Source organism: Colias croceus, chromosome 12, assembly GCF_905220415.1.
Source record: "Colias croceus chromosome 12, ilColCroc2.1".
Lineage (NCBI taxonomy): Eukaryota > Metazoa > Arthropoda > Insecta > Lepidoptera > Pieridae > Colias > Colias croceus.
In genome coordinates, this window is record NC_059548.1 from 3149439 (window position 1) to 3172852 (window position 23414).

The 23414-nt window shown below is 32.7% G+C and overlaps 3 protein-coding genes and 1 non-coding gene across 6 annotated transcripts; 3 read left to right on the forward strand and 1 right to left on the reverse strand.

Moving 5' to 3' along the window:
* The first annotated feature begins 1576 nt into the window (after positions 1–1576).
* LOC123696033 (UDP-glycosyltransferase UGT5-like) lies at positions 1577–6916 on the forward strand. The gene is made up of 5 exons (XM_045642023.1): positions 1577–1698; positions 2159–2393; positions 2669–3267; positions 4753–4975; positions 5969–6916. The coding sequence occupies exons 1-5, from the start codon at positions 1696–1698 to the stop codon at positions 6475–6477; spliced, it is 1569 nt and encodes a 522-aa protein (XP_045497979.1). The 5' UTR covers positions 1577–1695; the 3' UTR covers positions 6478–6916.
* Positions 6917–10890: 3974 nt separating this feature from the next.
* LOC123696031 (UDP-glycosyltransferase UGT5-like) lies at positions 10891–14274 on the forward strand. Of its 3 annotated transcripts, none has more exons than XM_045642020.1 (5): positions 10891–10937; positions 11232–11469; positions 12248–12846; positions 12929–13151; positions 13503–14274. In XM_045642020.1, exons 1-5 carry the CDS (start codon positions 10935–10937, stop codon positions 14006–14008), a joined length of 1569 nt encoding a protein of 522 aa, XP_045497976.1. In that variant the 5' UTR covers positions 10891–10934; the 3' UTR covers positions 14009–14274. The 3 variants fall into 3 exon arrangements, with proteins under 3 accessions (XP_045497976.1, XP_045497977.1, XP_045497978.1); XM_045642021.1 differs by lacking the exon at positions 10891–10937 and adding an exon at positions 10969–11161; XM_045642022.1 differs by lacking the exon at positions 10891–10937 and adding an exon at positions 11004–11054.
* Positions 14275–18259: 3985 nt separating this feature from the next.
* Positions 18260–19978, forward strand: LOC123696037 (glutaryl-CoA dehydrogenase, mitochondrial). Its single transcript, XM_045642031.1, has one exon. The coding sequence runs from the start codon at positions 18585–18587 to the stop codon at positions 19854–19856; it is 1272 nt and encodes a 423-aa protein (XP_045497987.1). The 5' UTR covers positions 18260–18584; the 3' UTR covers positions 19857–19978.
* Positions 19979–20160: 182 nt separating this feature from the next.
* Positions 20161–20233, reverse strand: Trnaa-agc. Its single transcript has one exon. It is a non-coding gene; the product is annotated as a tRNA-Ala (tRNA).
* Positions 20234–23414: the final 3181 nt, after the last annotated feature.

Sequence of the window (23414 nt, forward strand, 5' to 3'; positions counted from 1 at the left end):
TTAATTTGTGTTTTTCATTTTAATAAATAGAAACATGTTGTGAATAACAAGGCAATTAATAAATACATTGAAACAATGTTGTAATCTCACGAACTAACAATGAAATTCTTTCTTTATAGCAATAGACCCTTCGGATCCCTTGATGTTGTGATTCTTAAAACATACTCACTAGTCACTACACAAGTTTTTGTCAAGTAGAAAAGGAAAATACATGTAACATACCAACATAGATGTTTTTTTATGTCTGCCAATCATGCCTTTAATCATTCAATAGGTATCAGAAAAATCCCAATGAGAAAAAATAAAAATCGCCTAAATATCTTCTAAAAACATAAAGTAAACGTAAAACATAACGAGAGGTCGATTAAAAAGGCAATCTTAAGATATGGCTGTTATTTTTTGTCATCTATCTCATGTATGGTGCAGCAAAGAGATTTAATCCGAAAGGATCGAAAGATAATTTGTTTAAAATTCCTAGTGTAAACGGTATCAGTTTGCGTATTATTTTTATAGATTTATGAATTTAAATAAAGTCCAGTCGCTTTAAGTTTATAATATTGTGAGACATGCACTTCCCTTGGGCGAGCTGGCTTATCTAATACAGAGCGTGACTGGACTGACTTTAAAAATATTATTAAAAAGATCATAATATACTAATGAAATAGTAGAGAGAGAATAAGTAGAGAATATAAGTGCGTATTTCAAAATATGGATAAGCTTTTCTAATGAAGTTACTAGTGGCACAGATTATAGATCATCCGAATTTAACATTATAATTATCATCAACTTACTTCGTTTTCCACTACAAGATACAACGAGGCTTGAGGGTATAATCCACCAATCTGTCTGTTAAAAAAACCGCATTATAATTCGTTGTATAGTTTTACTGATTAAAGCATACATAGGGACAGAGAAAGCGACTTTGTTTTATACTATGTAGTGACAAACTATCTACAGGGCGATATTTATTACAACATAAAGCGCGTCACACACGGTGAAGATACTATAATATTTTATGTTAAGATTCTCTAATATAAAACGTTAGAGTATCTTAAGGTATCCGGTATCAGCGTTCTGACCATTTTTCTTTTTGTCATTGCGTACTAAGACCCTTGTAGAACCGCCATCCTGTTACAAATGACCCGAAATTTTGACCCGAATACCTTAAGATACTTATATAACGTTTAATATTAGAGAATTTTAACATAAAATATTATAGTATCTTCACCGTGTGTGACGCGCTTAAATAATGTTATTGTTGTAATAAATATCGTCCTTATTTTCTGAAGATTGTTGTTTAAATATATTTTTGACCATTTACAATACAACTTCATTAGTTTGATGATTTGTAAATGTCTTTTCCTAGTCATTGGACTAAGCAAAAAATGTAACTTGCATTAAGTATACAGGTGGATAAATATATGTCTAATGTAGAAGCCGGTACCGCTTATTTTTTACAACGAAGGCCAAGTTTCTTATAGTCATCCTGACTATAAGAACTTATAACTATTAACTTATTCATAACTTCGCAAATAATTCTAGTGTTAGTCGATTTTTGTATCAAATTTGAATCAGTCTAAGATGTGATGAGGGTGATTTAAGATCACGTTGTGTTGTGCTTTCTGCAATATTCGTTGTTTCATTATATGTAATTTTATACTGTAGAAAGTTTTTTATGAAAAATTGTTCTTTAAGATGGTAAGTAGATAATAATTATTTTTATAGAGAATAGTAGAATAAAATAATCTATAATATAAAAATGAATCCCAAAATGTGTTGGTAAGCGCATAACTTTAGAACAGCTGAACCGATTTCTTTAATTCTTTTTTTATTATATTCCTTGAAGTACGAGGATGGTTCTTATGTAGAGAAAACGTGAATATGTACCACGGGCGAAGCCGGGGCGGACCGCTAGTTTATAATATAAATTAATCCATAGAGTATGTATAAGAGTATGGCGTATCTTAGCTTATCTCATAATTCATAATGTTTTGTAAAAAAAAGGTGCAACCGAAATACCATTATTAGCATTAATAATCTTAATTATTTATTTATTTTGCTTGAGACAAACATACAATTTTTAACCATAATCTCTATCTGCTACTGTAGATACAAGAACTTTACATTATTTGTACAACTTTATTTATTTTCATTTTAGGCTTATCAACGCGTTGTGCTGCTATTATTTCTAACAACATATTGCGATTCAGCGAATATCCTGTATGCGATCCCGTTTACATCCAAGTCCCACTACATAATGTTAAGACCTATTGGCTTAGAATTAGCACGTAGAGGCCACAATGTTACAGTTATTACGGCCAATAGGGAGACCAATCCGCCACCCAATTATCGCGAAATTATGGTTGACGATAAAGAAATTTGGGACGTTATGGGTAAGTGTTTAATCAATTAAACGTATACATAATTGTATGTAAATATATTTATTTGTATGTATCTACACGTAAATCTGATGGGAAAAAAGTTGTTTGTTTATAGTTGCTGGTGGATTTTTGATTGGTATAAACTAATTATTTTAAATCTGATTGTTTAGGGATTGTCTTAAATGAGTACATTATCAATTTAATTAATAGCTTTGTAGTAAATGGATTGATGTAGCTAAATTTTCCATAATATACATGCTTTTTATGAATATAATATGAAATTATAGGTGGTGAAAGGCCTAACATCTTCACAATGGTCAATCTATCCGCTGAAGAGTTCCATGAAAAGATATTCTGGTATGCCGGTACCGCATTTACAGAACTTACTCTCAATTCGACTGCTGTGAAAGCATTTTTAAATGAGGAAAACACATTCGATTTGGTTATCTGCGAGCAATTCTTTCAAGAGGCTCTGTATGCACTTGCCCACAAATATAGAGCACCTCTCGCCTTGGTCACAACGTACGGGAATTGCATGAGACACAATTTCGTCACAGGGAATCCTTTACAAGTAGCCACAGCGATTTCTGAGTTCCTAGACTTAGATGACCCTACAAGTTTCTGGGGAAGATTCAGGAACTCGTACTTTACTTTATACGAGTATGTTTGGTGGAAATATTGGTATTTGGGAAAACAAGAGGCGTTGGTTAAGAAGTATATCCCAGGGTTGCCACAACCTACACCCAGTTTGTTCGATATACAGAGAAATAATTCATTGATGCTGATTAACAGTCACTTCAGTTATGATACTCCGGTAGCTTATTTGCCTAATATTGTGGAGATTGGAGGTATACATTTAACGAAAACAGAAAACAGCCTTCCCAAGGTGAGATTACTATAAGTTTTGTTTATAAATTCATATAATACTAGCGGTCCACCCCGGCTTCGCCCGTGGTAAATATTCACGTTTTCTCTACATAAGAACCATCCTCGTACTTCAAGGAATATAATAAAAAAAGAATTAAAGAAATCGGTTCAGCTGTTCTAAAGTTACGCGCTTACCAACACATTTTGGGATTCATTTTTATATCTATACTAATATTATAAAGCTGAAGAGTTTGTTTGTTTGTTTGAACGCACTAATCTCGGGAACTACTGGTCCGATTTGAAAAATTCTTTCGGTGTTAGATAGCCCATTTATCGAGGAAAGTTATAGGCTATATTTCATCACGCTACGGGCAACAGGAGTGGAGCCACGGGGGTGAAACCGCGCGGAGCAGCTAGTTATAGATAATTATATTTTTCTTACAAAATCAATGAAATTTTTTAATAAAAATATTGTTTCAGCACCCTTTCAGCTCTTGCGTTTTAAGTGTAACTAACATGATATATAGAAAATGTAACTAAAATTTATGATAGGATTGTATAGGTAAAAAAAGCTCGCATAATAAAAGTCTATATTTTTTATGTTTTCATGTTATAGCAAGTAACGGAGCTGTTTGTTGCCTATTTTATATTAGCTTATGGCATTGATATAGTGTAAAATAAACATTATTTCTTTCTTTCGATTATCTGTTGTTTTCTATGTGGGTAGTAACTTCCCCGGTGCTAGCTCAATTTCCAACGAAGCGTGCTCCACTCCTACATTAAAATCTCTCTCTTATAAAGTATTTTATTATCTGTGCTTATTATATTATACTGAATGATAATGATAACATTATTTGGTTAGACATCTATCGTTCTAGTACCAGGAAAAATATTATGGAACGAGTCTTGATTAATATCTATATCAATTTTAAGCGTTTTTATATTAAATAATGAATTTAGATTCATATGCTATGCATAGTACGAGTAAAAAACGTTATTGGCTTAACTTCGTATTTTATAAAGGTCAGCCATGTTGTCGTTTTATCATGGGATATAATAATTAGTTAGTAATGTTCTTATAATGAGAAAAGTTTGTAAAATTATTATTCCTTTATCGGTTTCTATTTTAGAAAATAATTGTCACAATTATAATAATGGTCACGATTATTATGAAATGTATAGTAGTTTCTTATGTGAATAATTTAGGATATTATCAAAACAAATTATCTAAACTCTATCAGCGATTTAATTCGATTATAATCATGTTCGTGTGTGTTTTTAAATATTTTGTATAGTCTGATATTATTTTATATCTCAATAATTATTCAATGTTATATATTTGTGATGTAAATCTATTTTCCTAACAAAAACGACTTTTTGTAAACCTCAAAATATAATATTATGTGCTACTTTTGTTTTCCCCCAAATCAACGTGGATTAAGCCCGGTGTAGACACTAGTTTTAAAATATTGTACTCAAAAACTTGTATTGCATTCCTTTTTAGGACCTTCAGCGTCTCCTAGATGACTCAAAACAAGGCGTAATATATATTAACTTTGGTTCAAATGTTCGAAGTGCAGAACTACCGATTGAGAAGAGAGATGCCTTTCTCAAAGTTTTCGGAAAACTAAATCAAACAATTCTATGGAAGTGGGAAGATAAAACATTACATGGACAACTGAGAAACCTAGTAACGAAACCGTGGCTACCTCAAAGGGAAATTTTAGGTATGTGGGAATTTGATTGTTAAGAAGAACGTAACATAATTACATAACGTAGAGTTTTTTAGGAAATATTTCATTTAGCGGAATGGCAATAGACTGATAGTGATAATATTATAATTATAATTCCGACATACGAATGCATTGATGCAATGATTTTATTATATTTCAAATTTGTTGCGGAATTTTATCACTAAAAAGTATCATCTTCAAATGGTTTAGTAAATAGAAAATAGACCAATACGTAAATTGTTTTATGGAAGCCACAGTTAAATATAACCTATGATTATGTCCGCTATAATAGTAGTGTATTATTAAAATTATCACTGACAGTGGACTATGGCATAAAGGCACATAAATTACCCTTAATAGCTTTTACGATATACAATTGAAACAGGTATACTTAAAACTCTAGAACTGTAGCATACCTACAATTTGGCGGTTATGTAACTGGTAATTCAGGGAACGAATTCTATTCGGAATTTAGAATTGCAAAATGGACTGAAATTGATAGCCTCCTTGGCATTGGATAAGGCGATAGCTATATAACCAAGAGATCTTGAATACGATTTCATAGGCAGAGATGAAAAGGAATGAAACAGATGTAGAAATAGGTACTAGGTAGAGGTATACCTCTGTATTTTTATATACGAGTATTTTTATACTATATAATTCTTAATTAATACGAATAGGAGTGTAGGCTAAAGAAGGAAATATAAGGTTGGATAAAATGTGACTTCTACTTATCACATTGCATTTAGTACTTTAAAATACAAATAGCTTCTAATTGTCGCTTAATATTTTTTTATGTAGGTATATTCTTTCAATTAAGGCATTGATGACACTTTTTTATTATTTTACTCCAATTTGCATGCATTGCACACTACACTTCTCTTTTTTGGCGTTCAGTTTTTTATAAATTTTTCTTCCTTAGTAACTCTCCTGGGGGCAGGGACGTCTCAATTGCTGGAATTTTTAAAGATCCTTAATATTTTGCAGCTCATCCGAACATAAAGGTGTTTATCTCACACGGAGGACTTATCGGAACACAAGAAGCTATATACAATGGGGTTCCCATCATAGGCATACCTATATACGCGGACCAGTTCAACAATCTTCTTCTTGTTCAGCAAATTGGATTTGGAAGAGTACTACGGTATCAAGATATAAATGAAAACGCATTGGAATCTGTTCTGAACGATGTACTGACTAATAAAAGTTATGCAAGCAAAGCCAAAGAGATGTCCAAACGATTTAACGATAGACCAATGAATCCTCTCGATACTGCTGTGTATTGGTTAGAATATGTGATACGTAATAAAGGTGCCGAATTTATTAAGAATCCCGCAAGAAATATGAGTTGGTATGAGTATACTTTATTCGATGTTTACATTTCTGTTGCAATAGTTGTATTAGTAAGTGTAATGATTACAAATATGTTAATTCGTAAGTTGGCAAATTTGCCAGAATTTTCTATCTCAATAAGAAAACACAAAAAGGTCCAGTGATTATTGTTTAGCCATTTTAAGTTAAATAAAATATGTTCTTGTTTCTTATCTAAATTATGATAATGCCTCTTTGTTTATGGTTACAGTATTATGTAAGAATTTCACATAAAATCTGTAGGGTAGATAATAATATACGTGATATGATAAAGATAGGCCTCCATTTTTATAGACGATAATTTCTGCCTACATGATATTTATATGATAAGTCATATTTTTCCTGTGGTTCTGTTCCACGCATGTTCTTAATAAATTATTTATGGAACTTTAATAAAAAAAAATTATTGTTGTGCATGTACGTCTTCTGCCATTATTCACTAGTTTAAATTGTTATCTATACTGATATTATAAAACTGAAGAGTTTGTTTGAACGCGCTTATCTCAGGAACTACTGACACGATTTGAAAATTCTTTCGGTGTTAGATAACTCATTTATCGAGGAAGACAGGCTTATATACTATCACGCTAAGACCAATAGGAACGGAGCAATGCCGGTAAAACCGTGGGGCACAGCTAGTTGTATATGTGATCCCAATGCAGTAATATATAAGGAAAAAGAGAAAAAAGATTAATCTAAGTGTTTTTTTAAGCGATAAAGTGAGGTAAGAGGTATGAGGTATTCTTATTCAAGCATTTTGAAGCCTATTTAAATTGGTTTATTTATAATTATGATTTTAAGACCTTTTTATACTATATTACCATAATATAATAATGTTTTCATATAAAAATGGCACGTGCAATAATAAAATTTCAAATAAACTTGAATTTTCCTTTTATGTGGTTGCCCTTCGTCACTGAGCTTCCACTGTTTTAATAAAGTAATGGAGTAAAATAACTCCCTAAAGTTAATATGCATCTTATGATATTAATTTCTCACATATTCTTACTTTAAAATAACGTCTTTATTTTTATGTGATAGATAAGTTGTTCATTTGATAACATTTGACGCCTATTAGGTATTAAGATTAAAAGTAAATATTTTCCAATGATATCGAAAAGAAAAGTGTTCAACTCATGTATTTTGCCATGCCTTACATACGGGTGCCAAACATGGGCACTAACTCAAAGACATCTTTTAAAACTTAGATCATGTCAAAGGGTAATGGAGAGAAGTATGATAGGTGTAACACTTAAAGATCGTAAAACAGCAGAAGAAATAAGTTCCATAACCAAGGTGGAAAATATAATAAAGAAAATAAGGCAACTAAAACGGCGATGGACGGGACACATGACTAGGGACAGTAAAACCAAATCGACCCAAATATTAACAAAATGGCAACCACGTGATGGAAAAAGAAGAAAAGGTAGACAAGTGAAGAGATGGTTAGATGATATTAAAAAGATTGGTGGAACAGTATGGACCAGATATGCGAAGGATAGAAATGAGTGGAAGCGGCTGGAAGAGGCCTATGTGTCACAAGACACGCTGATCAACAAACCGGAATATCCGATATGTTAAATAATAGTGTTTAAGATAGAATATTTAGTTTTATATATATACAGGGTGGAAGGTTAAGATGGGGCATGAAGGGCAGGTACCTTAACCGTTGTAGCTACATGAAAACTTTCTTAGGAGACTATCCTTAAATTCTTGAGAAATTTTAATCTGCATACACAGATTTTTGAAAAAATGTACGGTCAGCAAGGAAATCGGCAGTTTTCAAAAAAAAATTTTTTGATGCCAATCGATCCAGTTTCTCATGGGGATCAAAACACTCTAAAAGACCAACTGAGGTATGAGTACTAGAAAAGTCAGCAATCGCGAACAACTATTTTCATTCATGAACAAGTAAAAAGACAAAGGCACAGCAGCATAACATGCCAGCGACGCAGGGCGAGCACGGGCGGTGGCTGGCAGCTCGTGCACGAGATGAAAAATTATTTAAATTTGAATATCGAACGAACACGTCACATTTTTATGGCTTATGTAAACAATAACACATAGAAAACAAAAGTTACTCTGTCTTCACTAAAAATGTCCTTAAATAATTTGGAACGTTTAGATCTGTTAGAGGCTTACTTTTTAAATAATAAAAACCCAACAGTTACAAAAAAAAAAAATTTTCAGCAAGATGGTGCTCCACCTCACAACAGTCGTCAAACGTCGCGCTCATACCTAAATGAACAATTTGGGCCACAATGGATTGGCACACATGGTCCCATAGAGTGGCCGCCCCGTAGCCCCGACTTGACACCTCTAGATTTTTTCATCTGGGGTTATGTAAAGAATGAAATTTATAAAAGATCATACAACAATGCTCAAGAACTAAAAGATTCACTTTCTGCAATACTTTACGGAATTCACCTAAATAAGTTGTCGGCTGCTACGCGCTCAGTAGTAAAACGAACAAACCTATGTTAACGTCAAAACGGTGACCACTTTGAGCATCTCATATCATAAGTTTTATGTAAATTCAGAAATTCTGGAATTATCACCACTTTAAATGTTGTTTTTTGTTATTATTTTGTTATTTTTTATTTTCTTTGACAACCGTTTAATTGAATTAATGTTTCTTCTTATTATCAGTATGTGTTTTAATAATCAGAAACAAAAAATATTGAAGCCTGAAAATCTCTTTGGAGTTTTCTATTAGCGCATCTTTTGTTGAATCACTTATTTTCTTAGTGAATGTGTGGAAATAGTTTTTCGCGATTTCTGACTTTTCTAGTACTCATACCTCAGTTGGTCTTTTAGAGTGTTTTGATCCCCATGAGAAACTGGATCGATTGGCATCAAAAAAATTTTTTTTGAAAACTGCCTATTTCCTTGCTGACCGTACATTTTTTCAAAAATCTGTGAATGCAGATTAAAATTTCTCAAGAATTTAAGGATAGTCTCCTAAGAACGTTTTCATGTAGCTACAACGGTTAAGGTACCTGCCCTTCATGCCCCATCTTAACCTTCCACCCTGTATATGTTTGTATCAGCAATAAAGGCTGAAATAAATAAATAAATAGGTATTAAGATGACAAAAATGAGAAAAATATATAATAATATTTATATTATGATGAAGATGCCTTAATATTTATTATATTATTCAAATTTTTATACAATTGTGTTTTGTAAAGAGTTAGTTAGGACTTGGTCGATATCCGACCCACGGCCCCTTCCCCGGACGCCGTGGGTATCTAATATCTATGCTTTCGCGATTGTCATTTAAGAAAATCATAACTGTTACACTGTGTTGATCATATTATTATATTAATAAGTACAGTTTATGCCTCTACTCTCTCTTATAGATTTAATTTAGTACATTTAGTACATCAACATAATCATTGAATTATCATCTTTGTGTGATCTGAGAAAGTAACAAAGATAATCGCAACCTCTTGACCTGTGGTTTTGTGATAAAAGATATGGAATATTTTTATAACTTTTGGTGTTCAGAATATATTATGTGTTCTTATACATTCCGTTTTATATGGGATTTGTTGATAATAATCGTTTAAAGTTAAGAATAAACACACACATACTATGTCTATGCGAAGAAGTAGCGAGTTTCTCAATTCGACAAAATGTTTGTTTGTTTGTTACCTTAGATCTTTCGACTGGTTGTACCGGTTTTGATATTTATTTTTTTGGTCCCAATATGTTTGGTTACGTCCTAACTATTTGAAGGCGGGTTTTAGTTTTTGTTAAAAAATATTGTTATAAGTAAAGTTTTCATTCTCATTTCCCTTTTTGGTCAATATTAATAAAAAAAATACACAAATAAACCGATAAGGTATAAAATATGATGCTTCCTTGAAGCAAGCGACGCGTGCGTTCCCGCTAATTTAAATGAAAATCAATGAATAATGACGCATTATAAATAATTTCAAGTGATCCTTGATCTAGCATGGCAGCGTTATTCCGTATAGTCCAAGATCCCAGAGCCGTAAGACACAACTTATTTTCTAAAGCATATGTATAAGTTTCGGTTCACAGTAGTCGCTAGTGTAGGTACTTTTTAATACTCGCGCTCACACTCATGGTTGAGTAATTTTTGTGTTTAGGGGATGTTTGGTCATTGCAATTTGTCTGACAGATTAAATATAACATTGTTATAGTTAACTTAATAACATAGGGAAAATCAGACATTTAAAAATAAATTAAGTTCATTTATTAGAGCTTTTGTTTTTGTTTTGGTTCAGGTGGCGCAGGTGTCACCGGTAGAGCTCCACTAATATTTAGATATTAAAAAGTACACTAGAGACTACTGTGAACCGAAACTTATATGCTTTAGAAAATAAGTTGTGTCTTACGGCTCTGGGATCTTACTCTAGAGTCTAGTAAGTTTCATTTGAACAAAAATTCGTCACGACGCGGACGTGCTAGCGACTAACGAGCGATCGGCTTCATAGCAACATATGAACTTTGTGTGTTACGATTTAAAGCACAAATTGCTCTGAAGTGGCACCATACATGGATTCTATTTTTATCATATACCTTATTGTAGGCATCGAGACGCACGAGTGTAATGGTAGGCGCAGTTACGTCATAAATCCCCAATCAGTGATTTAAAAAGAGTCAATTTAGTTGTGTGTTCATCTCTGAACGTTGAATACGTATCACTCATCTCAATAATAGTGGGAATAATGTAAATTGTTGCCTTGCTTAAGCAATAATTTATTAACTAGTGCAATATTAGTGTAACTTGTGTATGACTTAATATTAAATAAAAGTTGGATCTTCTATTCAATCAATGTAAGTGGTTAACATTTTTTTTATTGAAAAAGCTTAGCTATTAAAGTTAAAAAGGATTTTTTTATTTCAGATGATTTTAAAAATATTAGCACTCGTGTTCTACCTGACGATATATTCCGAAGCTGCTAATATACTTTATGCGATTCCTTTTACCACAAAATCTCATTATATCACAGTCAGAACTATAGGATTAGAGTTAGCTCGGCGAGGTCATAATGTCACGGTTATAACAGCATACAGGGAAGACAAGCATCCACCTACTTATCATCAAATTATGGTGAAAGATATAAAAATATGGGAAGCTCTAGGTTAGTATCTAAGATACTGTAAGGTGCAGTAAATTTAAATTATATGGTTAAGCAATTAGTGTATATGTTAACGGAAATATATGTAATCCGTCATTGTATAAAATTCCTAGCACGGAAATGTGTGAAATAAATTATTTTATACACATTGCCTAGGAATTCTATACATTTCCTAAATAGCAATCGGAAATGTAAAACATCTAAGATATTGGAAGGTACGTGGGTCGAAGGGGGAGGTTCGAAAATTCGTAATCAGAAATTTTTGGTTTGGATAAGGGGGTGGGTTAGGTTAGGTTCGTGTTTTTTAAAACTACATAGAAATTAGAAATAGTGGAAAACCCACGAAGTGGGGCTCCGTCGGCTCGCGACCGTCTTTTTGTAGAATTTTGGAAAAATACGAATTTCGGCATATTACAAAATGTCGTTCGTTTGTAATACGGCGGATTATACAATCTGACTGGGACGTGTACAAGGGGACAGCGGGACGAGGGGACTGATTACTTACCAAATGAAAATTTGATTTGATTGGATATAGGTTCATTTAAGAAATGTTAATTAGTAAGAATTATCTTACTCATTAATAATAATATGTTCATATTAATGAACATATTATTATTATTTTACGGTAAGACTGTTACCCGTTACAGTGTTTTATTACAGAAATCATTTACTTTATACATTTCCTAAATGGTATCGGAATTGTACACATTTCCTAGGATTTGTATACAATTCCTTGATTTCATACATTTCCGGTAACATATACATTCAAATTTTATTTCAGGAGGCGAGCGACCTAATATATTTTCAACAGTCGATATGAGTGCTGTGCAATTTCACGACGATATTTTATGGCCCGGTGGGTTAGCTCTCACTGAGGATGCTTTGCAAACACCGGCCGTACAGGCATTGCTAGCAAGTGATGTTAAATTCGATCTGGTTATAAGTGAACAATTCTTTCAAGAAGCATTCTATGCCTTGGCTTACAAATATAACGCTCCGTTAGCACTAGTGACAACATACGGCAATTGTATGAAACATAATTTTCTAACTCGAAATCCGTTGCAATTGGCCACAGTGCCTTCTGAATTATTGGATGTGGATGATCCGACCAGCTTCATCGGGAGATTGAAAAACTTATATTTCACTGCTTATGAATTGTTCTGGTGGAAATATTGGTATCTAGGAAAGCAAGAGCAGTTGATGAAAAAATATATTCCTGGATTACGAGAACCCATTCCAAGTTTGTTTGAGATTCAAAAGAATGCGTCCCTAATGTTAGTCAATAGTCATTTTAGTGTCGATTTATCGATGCCATATTTACCCAATATTGTAGAAATCGGTGGAGTACATATCACCAGAAGTAATAATACCCTTCCGAAGGTAAGATAAGTCATATTTTTAATAACTTTGGAAAATAGAGAGTGAAGTATAGATACGTTTCTCATTTCTTATTTCTTTTCAGGATTTACAAAAATATTTAGACGATGCTAAGGATGGTTTTGTGTACGTTAATTTTGGTTCAAATGTAAGAAGTATTGAACTGCCTGAAGAGAAAAAGCAAGCTTTCCTTCGAGTGTTCAAACGGCTAAAACGAACTGTGGTATGGAAATGGGAAGATGATAAGTTAGAAGACAAACCGGACAACGTTATTGTTCGTAAATGGTTGCCACAAAAAGAAATACTTGGTTAGTAAATAGTATACTTTCTTTTGTTTGTATTTTTATAAAATACTAGATTTCCGCCCGCGGCTTCGCCCGCGTTTTCAAAGGATAACCGCATAGTTCCCGTTCTCGTGGGATTTCCGGGATAAAACCTATACTATGTGTTAATCCGGGTTACCCTCTATATGTGTGCTAAATTTCATTGTAATTGATTCAGTAGTATTTGCGTGAAAGAGTAACAAACAAACACACATCCTCACAAACTTTCGCATTTATAATATTAGTAGGATAAAAAAGATCACATTCCACTTGACATGGGCATAGTTTACTGAAATAATATAAATCTAAATGTATCTTTTATTTTTATAATTTCAGCTCACCCAAATATTAGAATATTTGTATCACACGGTGGACTTATAGGCACACAAGAAGCTTTGTACAATGGAGTACCGATAGTCGGTGTTCCTATATTCGGTGATCAATACAACAATGTATTGGAATTAGAACAAATGGGATATGGAAAGTTATTGCAATACCACGATATAACAGAAGAAAGAATGTATGGTTTAATCGATGAGGTGCTGAACAATGAATCATATAGGAAAACAGCAAAAGAAGTTTCCAGAAGGTTTTGGGATAGACCAATGAATGCTTTAGACACGGCTATGTATTGGATTGAATATATCATACGAAATAACGGTGCTCCATACATGAGAAGTCAAGCAAATGAATTAAGTTGGCTCAGTTTTACAATGCTGGATGTGTACATTTTTATATTATTTGTGATTATTAGTTCAATCATTTTCACTATCAAAGTCATCAAGATTATCAATACACTATTATGCCCTCGTAAACCAAAAGATAAGAAAAAAAGATCCTAGTGTTAACTAAAATGAGGCTTATTCGCAGATAACATAAGGCTGTTATTAAAACTAAGCATTCTAAGAAAATTTCAACATTAATGAGTCCGTACTTTTAGTACCTGTGGCTATGTATTATTTTCAATACCATAGTATTTATTTATGTCAGTATATTTATTCGGACTAGTACTACTACACTACTACTACTAGGTACTAAATATCATATGTTTTACATAGAACTGAATTGTCGTTGAAATAACTAGAAGAGAATAAAATATATTTTTTAATAAGGTCTTTAATTCAGTACATTTAATTAAATTTTTGCTAACAAGGAATTTAGGTACTCTAAATGCAAATACTACCACGTATTACCTAACAGTTGTTACAAAGAGGTTTGATATTATTACATTACCAAATTAGCTTTAAAAATATAATATTAAAAAAGAAACATTTTTACGGTGCATCTGCTCGCATGAATACGTTTTCTTATACTGTGTTGAAATTAACATATCAACAAAGGCTGATACTCATTCAGAATATAAAATAATTAAATTCATAGACAAGAATGTAACCAATAACCATACAAAATAATTAACATGATTGTTGGTTCTGGCGTCTGTATACGTATAATACAGCGTATTGTAAGCCTATCTCATTAAGAGTTTGCAATTAAAACTTCGAAATTACTCGCGTATTCAGCAAGGAATAACGTCAATACGGAACGATGAGGGAATGAGAATCAGTGTTGAAATAACGTTAACGCAATTTTTCGACGCTTTGCTTAATTTAAAAAGCAATTTAACTGTGTAATCATGAAATATCTGTAAGTTAATAACGGGGTAGTGATTTACGCATTTACGAAGGAGATTGAGAAGTCAATTGTAGGTGAGAGATAGGGTAAGCAAATTAGGTGGCCGCAGATGTGTTTCCATCCAAAATGGGATTGGGATTGAATGGGTTTCCGGCACATCGTGTCGAATGTGTTGTAAATATGTTACTGTTATGATGATCTATGGATAGTGTGTTAACAATTCCATTGCTAGTGTGAGCCATTTCGAAACGATGTGCTTTCTGCACCGGTATAATTCTTCTTTTAAATTGTTTTTTCGCTTCTAAATTACAAACATATTTTTACTTTAGATAGAAGCACATTCTGGAAATATGTTTTTATTTATTTTAAATTGTATTAAATACAACAATAATGCATGTTAATGCTCTCCCCTTTTTGCTATTAATCAAATGAATGGATACAAAAATTATAACACGCTCTATTGTTTGCCGTTTCTTTGACTCGCAAAGCAAATTTTGACATTAAATTACAAAGTTGGGCTTAATGGGTTCAATTGAAATTTGTTAAAACATTAATTTTGTTTGGAGTTGAAACTTCTTCGGTAGATGAAAGATGAAGTGTTGAATAAGTAAGAAACGCCCTTAAACATTGTTAACAAATTGTGAGTCTTTGTTTTACCTAGAAAATTTTATTGACCTAAATTTATTTGGTATCTGCTTAACATTTTATAGCGTTTACGTGCTTTCATTATAAATGAGAAGCAGTTAAGAGAAGTTCAATAGAATAGATTTAGGATTAAGGAATTGAAATTATTTTAGAAGAATGTTCCAGTGAGATGCATAAATGTGCAGACATGAGAAAATGTTAAACATTTATACTGCGATTTATAATCAATTACCGTTAAAATAATGAGCAAGAAAGATATTACTAATTATTTTATCGATTTGCGTATAAAAATATTTTTATGCAAATTATAATAGCAATAATGCATCAATGTCGCATTGCGTCACATCCTCAGCCAGGCGTAGTTCCTGCTAACCATTGTTACATCGACAATCCCGTCGAAACACGGTACTTCGGTGGTACTTATATCTTCTATTTCTGCTCAAACTACACGACTATTCCATTTATGTTTGTTGAGGAATTCGCCGTGATGTTCTAATTCTGTTACTACCGAGCGCCTGCTTTTATAATTCTCAACGCTTCTTGGTTTATTCTAATGCAGGATGAGACTTAGCTGGTAAAGTTACGTGAATTTTCATAGAGTTTCTGTGATCTGTGTGAATTTTCATATACATTTGGAGGTTTATGTTTAGTGTGCAGAAGTCATTTACTGGGATAATAAAAATTAAAAAGCAGCCTATGCCTATTTAAATGTATCCCGTCCTATTATGGTTTTATAACAGTGCTTTATATTATTTTTACCCGGTTCTTTCTAAACGATTGAGTATGAAAACTGCAATATGTATCTATAGGGTTTAAGCAATATTCTTATATTGTACACGATAATTAATATACGAATTGTATGTATAGGTATATAAAGACCCAAAATGCAGAAGAAAATTGTGTAGAAATTTTATTAAATTTTACAAGAGGTGTGTAGACATTTTTCAACATAAACAGATTTAATACAAGCACGACAATAGTACCATGTACTTAATTATACAATATGCAATCTAATTTAAATCTACATATTTTGAAGCAAGAAAACAGTGCCGGCTTTGTCAACGTTTTTGTCAGCAGTAATGGAAGCTCAAAATAAAATGTATGCTAATCCCGAATTTGCATATGACTGGGAAAAATCAGTGGCCCATTAAAGAGTGTCCTGTCGTAGATGTGAGAAAGGGTAGAGTGGGTAAGCTTAGTAAACAACGGAGGAAGGTGTCATTAGAGGTCTAAGACCTTCCTGACGCTGTGTTTGTGATGCAAATAGAGATTGAATAATTTATACAATACTTGGATCCATTATGTGATAAAGTCCGATAGTTGGATGTAAATTTATGACTGTCAAGATGTTGGGTTTTTTATTAAATAGAATCAATAATAACAAGCGTACATATTAATAATATAATGTTACGCTGGTTATTGATTTTGCGAATATTATTATAATAATTATTAACTAATACCCTAATACACAATTTTAGTGAATGTATCTTTTTTTCAGTCTATGAACAAGTAGATGGATTTTTGTAGAGGCGCATTTTAAATACGTTTAATAAAATCATAAATTCTCTATTGAACAAAGATTAACTCAATAAGTGTTGTTACAGAGATTGTTAAAATATTTTCTCGATTAATAAATAGCTTCTAGATAGAAAATAGATATTTTTTGTATTCACTACCGTGCAGTTTTAACGTGCCACAGCCTGCAGAACGCCGGTTCTAGTTTAATAAAATTTTTGTTTAACTCAACAAAGAAACGAGTGAAACATTGTAGAGAGGAACCTTTTTCGCATTCATAACGCCGTGGTTTTTGCCCTAGGTCGTAAATAAGAGGACATACTGTCCGCTTACGGGCTCCTCTCCTCGTTGCAACTTCACGTTTTTTTGCTCCTGCAAGATTTTTACGCGAATTTTTTAGTGACGTGTAATTTACTTGTTTTATTTGTAAGGCGCACTGAAAATAAACATCTGTCCTATGTTTTGCTTTGGTATAAAGGATTTAAGTTGCTTTTTTTAAATTGTTCTGTATTCATACTATTTTTAATTAAAATGTGCAAATTTTTATATATTTTACCGGACTCGTTACTTTAATGAACAAGGATGTAGAAAATTAAATGTTACAATATTCTTAAAATATTTTTAGATGAAATGAAACTAGAAAATAGGAAGTAATATTTTTATCTTCGTTCAAATTTTATATTCAACTGCAAGTAATATTTACTTATTCTTGTGAAGTTTCTCTGGGAACGTTGGGAAGTATGTAATAACTGCAGTCTAGTAGGACCAAAGTTGTTAAACTATATTCGTACTCAGAGAGTTACTTAATTTTTGCAGCGAATTAAAGTTTAATATTTTTAGATGTTAATTTTATAGTGCCTAGTGTAAAGTTTAACGCAATGAGGCACTGCGTACTTGATGATATGACGGGAGTAATATTATAATTCGTATATACCTAGCTATTTAACTCATAAATTAAATTCTTATTGACTCAAATATTTATCGTCTAAAAAATAGGTACAATTAAATTATTTACTTATTACGCATTAAATAATATTTATCATACCTATTCATTATCACACGTATGTTGAATATAATATTATGTAGGTATTTGCTTATCTTTTATTTGTAAAAGAATCCATTTTATCAAGAATACCTACCTACTTATCATTTAACATAACAACAGCTGTTATCAACAAATTACACTTTTCAATTTTTACCTTGTGACAAGAATTTTGGAAATTTTCAATGCGCCATTCGGCACAATCACGGCACAATACTTGTTTGCATATTATGTGTATCGTGACTGTGGTGCTACGTCACACGTTCGATATCGTGAAGATAGCTGCAAGTCGTAACTGGAACAGTGTAGTGTGTGTTGTTGCGGGGGTCAATAGTAAGGTTATTTACACCGCGAAGAATCCGCGTATTTAGGCATAAATTGCATATAAACAACAAGGCTGAAATTTGTATTTATTATAATAATATTATTCAAATGTTCTCCATCAGTGCTATAGAATATTAACGAGTGAATGAACTACATACCCAGCGAATAGAGTTTGACGGAAACTTGTAAACAACTGATAACAACAAGATATTATACAGCTTTTGATCAAGTGAAACAGAAACTTGTGCTATCCAGTTATAATGGCTGTTGCTATTAATAAATTAACGAAAGTATGGTCTGTTGCTTGCAACTCAAATTTAAGGGCGCTATCGACAACATGTTTTAACAAAGCTAAAGTAAGTTTCAACTGGGAAGATCCTTTGAATTTGGAGTCACAATTGCTCGACGATGAAAAGGCGGTCCGTGATTCAGTTAAATCGTATTGTAATGAAAAATTGTTGCCGAGGATAATGGAAGCGAACAGGAATGAAGTTTTCGACCGTCAAATTTATAGGGAAATGGGTGACCTTGGAATACTCGGTTGTACGATTAAAGGATATGACTGTGCGGGTGTCTCCAGCATTACATATGGATTAATAACAAGAGAATTGGACGGTGTCGACTCTGGGTATAGATCAGCGATGAGCGTTCAAAGTAGCTTAGCGATGGGAGCTATTTACATGTATGGTTCTGAAGAACAAAAACAAAAATATCTCCCAAGGATGGCCAAGGGCGAGTTAGTTGGTTGTTTTGGCTTGACTGAACCAGATTTTGGAAGTGATGCTGGAGGTATGGTTACCAGGGCAAAATATGACTCTAAAAATAAAACATACGTCTTATCAGGCTCAAAAACTTGGATTACAAACTCGCCAATCGCTGATATACTCGTAATTTGGGCGAAAGACGATGAAGGCAAAGTAAAAGGTTATATAGTTGAGAGAGCTCAAGTAAAAAAAGGTTTGGATACGCCAAAAATCAACGGAAAGTTTGCTTTGAGAGCCTCGACAACGGGCATGATATTACTAGACGAAGTGACTATACCAGAGGAGAATTTATTGCCAAACGTTGTAGGAATGAAAGGACCTTTTGGATGTCTCAATAACGCGCGGTATGGGATCGCTTGGGGCGCGCTCGGGTCCGCAGAAACGTGTATGCGGATCGCTCGACAGTACACATTAGATAGGAAGCAATTTGGGAGACCGCTCGCCTCAAATCAGCTGATTCAGAAGAAATTGGCTGATATGTTGAGTGAAATAAGTCTCGGTTATCAAGCGTGCTTACACGTGGGCCGTTTGAAGGACAAGAATATGGCAGCTCACGAAATGGTATCGATTTTGAAAAGAAATAATTGTGGTAAGGCGTTGGAGATTGCGCGTATGGCGAGAGACATGCTCGGAGGGAACGGTGTGTCCGACGAGTATCACGTCATCCGCCACGTCATGAATCTCGAGGCGGTAAATACTTATGAAGGAACACACGATATTCACGCATTGATTTTAGGAAGAGCTATTACTGGACTGGCAGCGTTCTAAAAATAAAGTTAGTTTGTAAGAGAATTATGAGAGCCGTTTGCACTTATACTCATGTTATTTAGTGTTATATATTTTCTGTAATGGACTTTATTTTTTTATTAATTACATTTTATTGTTTTAGATTTTTCGTTTGATTTTCTACGAATACTTACATATTTTTTTCTGATTTAATCATCAATTATTATTATAAAGAATATTATCATACATGATAATGATAAAAATGAAACTTATTGTACAGAATTTCAAATATTATGTAGATAACAAATAGTAATGCACTGCAAAAAAAAATTTAAAAAATCAGATTTGGAGGCGCCGGGTATCGATCCCGGTACCTCTCGCATGCTAAGCGAGCGCTCTACCATCTGAGCTACGCCCCCCGATATCTGACTTGACGAATTTATTGATAAGTTTACATAATAATAGTTTTAATAGTAAGAAACAGTAGAAGTCGTAGTATGAACATTGCGATTTTACTTATATTAATTTATATTGGTTTCCTACTAAATAAAAAATGAATAATATCTATTCAAAAACCAATGAAGACATGTCGTAAAAAAATAAGTTATAGCTAACTAGGTAGTTATTATATTTTGGTATGATAAGGTAAAAACGATAAAAAGAAATAATTATCTAAGCATAGAACTATGAACCAACTTATACAAACCTCCACCATGTATCTAATAAGCCTCCGTATCATCTTTATCCAAAAATGTAACCCACTGTGTTTTGAACAAAATCAACAAGGTTCTCATCTTTGTAGCGGCACATTTTCAGCTCTTACTAGAGCATTACATGAAGCTAAGTGGCTGGCCTATTCCAGTTAAGTATTGTGGCCTGAATTTCTTTTAGAACATGTTTCTAGATGTCGGATGTTTCGCAGAATATATTCCCGATTTTTAAGGGTTGTGAACGCTAACCTTAATTCGCTCGTGTTAAGGTTTTTTTGGAACGAATGGTTATTTTTAATACAAACTATGTAATGAGGCAATGATAATGATGTTTGTACTTAAGGATTGAATGAATGAATGAATGAATACTCTTTATTGTACATACACAGAAATACAGTTTGTTACATGGTTGAGAAAACTTATGATATAAATGATTAACAATGAATGAACTTATGATATAGAAAAAACAAACTTATAATCACAGACATACATTAAGATTATAATATAAATATGTACAAAGAGCGGCTTTATCGCTCGTGAGCGATTTCTTCCAAGCAGCTCAATGTAGACAGATATAGTGAGCAAGAGTAGAGTAAGAAAAGGAGAGAAGAAACATAGTAAAGTATTTTATATATAGAAGAAAACATAATTAAGTGGATAGGATAGATATCACATACATTTTAAGATTTTCTATAGATACAAAATATTATGTGCAGTGTGCACGCTGTTTGTGTTAATGAATGCTTTTGTAACCCTGAATCAGTTTATGATTTTTATAGTATACAATCATGTGATACTTAAAATCAAATCAGATATCTTTTACAATGTTCATAATACAGTTGCATTGTAGAGAAACAAATAATATTTTTTTTAAATTAATGTTTACTCTTCAAAGTTGTACATCTATCTATGTATAGCGGCCCTCGTATTTCAAGGAATATTATAAAAAAATAATTAGGTAACGAAATCGGTTCAGCCATTCAGCCGAGTTTTGCGCTTACCAAAACATTTGGCGATTCATTTTTTAGTTTATTATATAGATTGCATTGGGCAGTTCCTCATTACTTAAATACCATCTTATCCATTTTGAAGTTATTATTCTTCCTTGATAATAAATACTGTTGTTAATTTGGGTTATGTAATTCTTACGCGAGCTTTATAAACAGATGATAAGTGTGATAAAGTAAATAATAGATAAGATCTTATTTGAACAAATCTTAGAATGGAGAATAGAATTATAGATATAATATAATAGACACAGAAGTATTTTATCTAAAGTAAATATTTAATACAGTAAAAATTTATGAAGACAAAATATATTTTCATTATTTTTATTCTCAACTAGCGGTCCGCCCCGGCTTCGCCCGTGGTACATTTTTACGTTTTCTCTCCATAAGAACCATCCTCGTACTTCAAGAAATGTAATAAAAAAAGAATTAACGAAATCGGTTCAGTTGTTCTCGAGTTATGCGCTTACCAACACATTTTGCGATTCATTTTTATATTATAGATTACAGGTTTTTTCTGGATATTGTTCCTACTATAATTAAACAAGAAGGTACCTATTTAGTTATTTACTAATACATAGGTATAATATTTTCTTCTTACAAGTACAATATTATCATCTACAAAGATTCATTTGATAACAAATATGTAACAGAATCACTACATAGTATGTACCCATAAAACAAAGTGGCTTTCTCTGTCCCTATGTCCCTTTGTATGCTTGAATCTTTAAAACTACGCAACGGATTTTGATGTAGTTTTTTTAATAGATAGAGTGATTCAAGAGGAAGGTTTTAGTATATAATTTATTAGGTTTTAGACAAAGTGGGTGAAGCCGCGGGCGGTAAGCTAGTAAAATAATATTATATTAATTATATTTGTGAGTTAAATGTTTTCAAGGAAAATAATCTCTTCTTCGTTGATAAGAGAGCCCGTAAGCCGCTCGTTATTTAAATTATTTGTTTTAATATAGCGGTTAAATATAGCAGAGGGAAAGAGATTTCCACATTTTTCCTCAAGATGTTGATCGTAAGTACTTTTAATAATGATCACCGAGGGGATAAGGAAAATCATTATTTTAAACGCAACGAGTATATTTTATTAATAACATTATTTGATCATATTTTTAATGAAACGGGGTGGTTTGATCGGCCATGTTCAAATTACATTACATTATTTAGTGTAAGTATCTAATATAAATATACCAATTTGTATTGATTTAATCAAGTAAATATTAATGTATGTTGTAGTATTTTTAAAACACTTAAAACCAGTTAATTAAAGGATATTTCTTTAACACGGGCATCAATATCATATAATTCAAACAAAAAGTTACTCCTAATGATTTTGTATAGCAATAACTACCCCGCCCATAAACATAAACGCTCATTATTGCTGTCCTCATCATAATAACGTTTTATTGCAACCATTGATGCTGCCAACAAAATAACAACTAAATAGTCCTATGCCTGGCATTCACTACACCGTAGGTACACGCAGCGCGAGCCGAACTTCAAAAAGTACTCATCATCATCAGCCCTTATGATATGTTCCCACTGCTGGGACACGAGCCTCCCGTAAGAGTATGTAATATAATATATTATATTATAAAGGCGAAAGTTTGTACGGATGTATGGATGTTTGTTACTCTTTCACGTAAAAACTACTGAACCGATTACAATGAAATTTAGCACACATATAGAGGGTAACTTGGATTAACACATAGGATAGTTTTTATCCCGGAAATCCCACGGGAACGGGAACTATGCGGGTTTTCCTTTGCAAACGCGGGCGAAGCCGCGGGCGGAAATCTAGTAGACCATAATCCACCTCCTTGGCCAAGTGTGGGTTGGCAGATGTCACAATATGTCGTCGAATTTTTGTT

What these genes read in the sequence shown, in the direction of transcription:
- LOC123696031 (XM_045642020.1), top strand. An exon ending in AAAAATATGGGAAGCTCTAG is followed by an intron (nt 11,470 to 12,247) that starts GTTAGTATCTAA and finishes ATTTTATTTCAG; the next exon opens with GAGGCGAGCGACCTAATATA. An exon ending in GCCACAAAAAGAAATACTTG is followed by an intron (nt 13,152 to 13,502) that starts GTTAGTAAATAG and finishes TTATAATTTCAG; the next exon opens with CTCACCCAAATATTAGAATA.
- LOC123696033 (XM_045642023.1), top strand. An exon ending in AGAAATTTGGGACGTTATGG is followed by an intron (nt 2,394 to 2,668) that starts GTAAGTGTTTAA and finishes ATGAAATTATAG; the next exon opens with GTGGTGAAAGGCCTAACATC. An exon ending in CAGAAAACAGCCTTCCCAAG is followed by an intron (nt 3,268 to 4,752) that starts GTGAGATTACTA and finishes ATTCCTTTTTAG; the next exon opens with GACCTTCAGCGTCTCCTAGA.
- LOC123696037 (XM_045642031.1), top strand. Translation starts at nt 18,585, where the DNA reads ATGGCTGTTGCTATTAATAAATTAACGAAAGTATGGTCTGTTGCTTGC.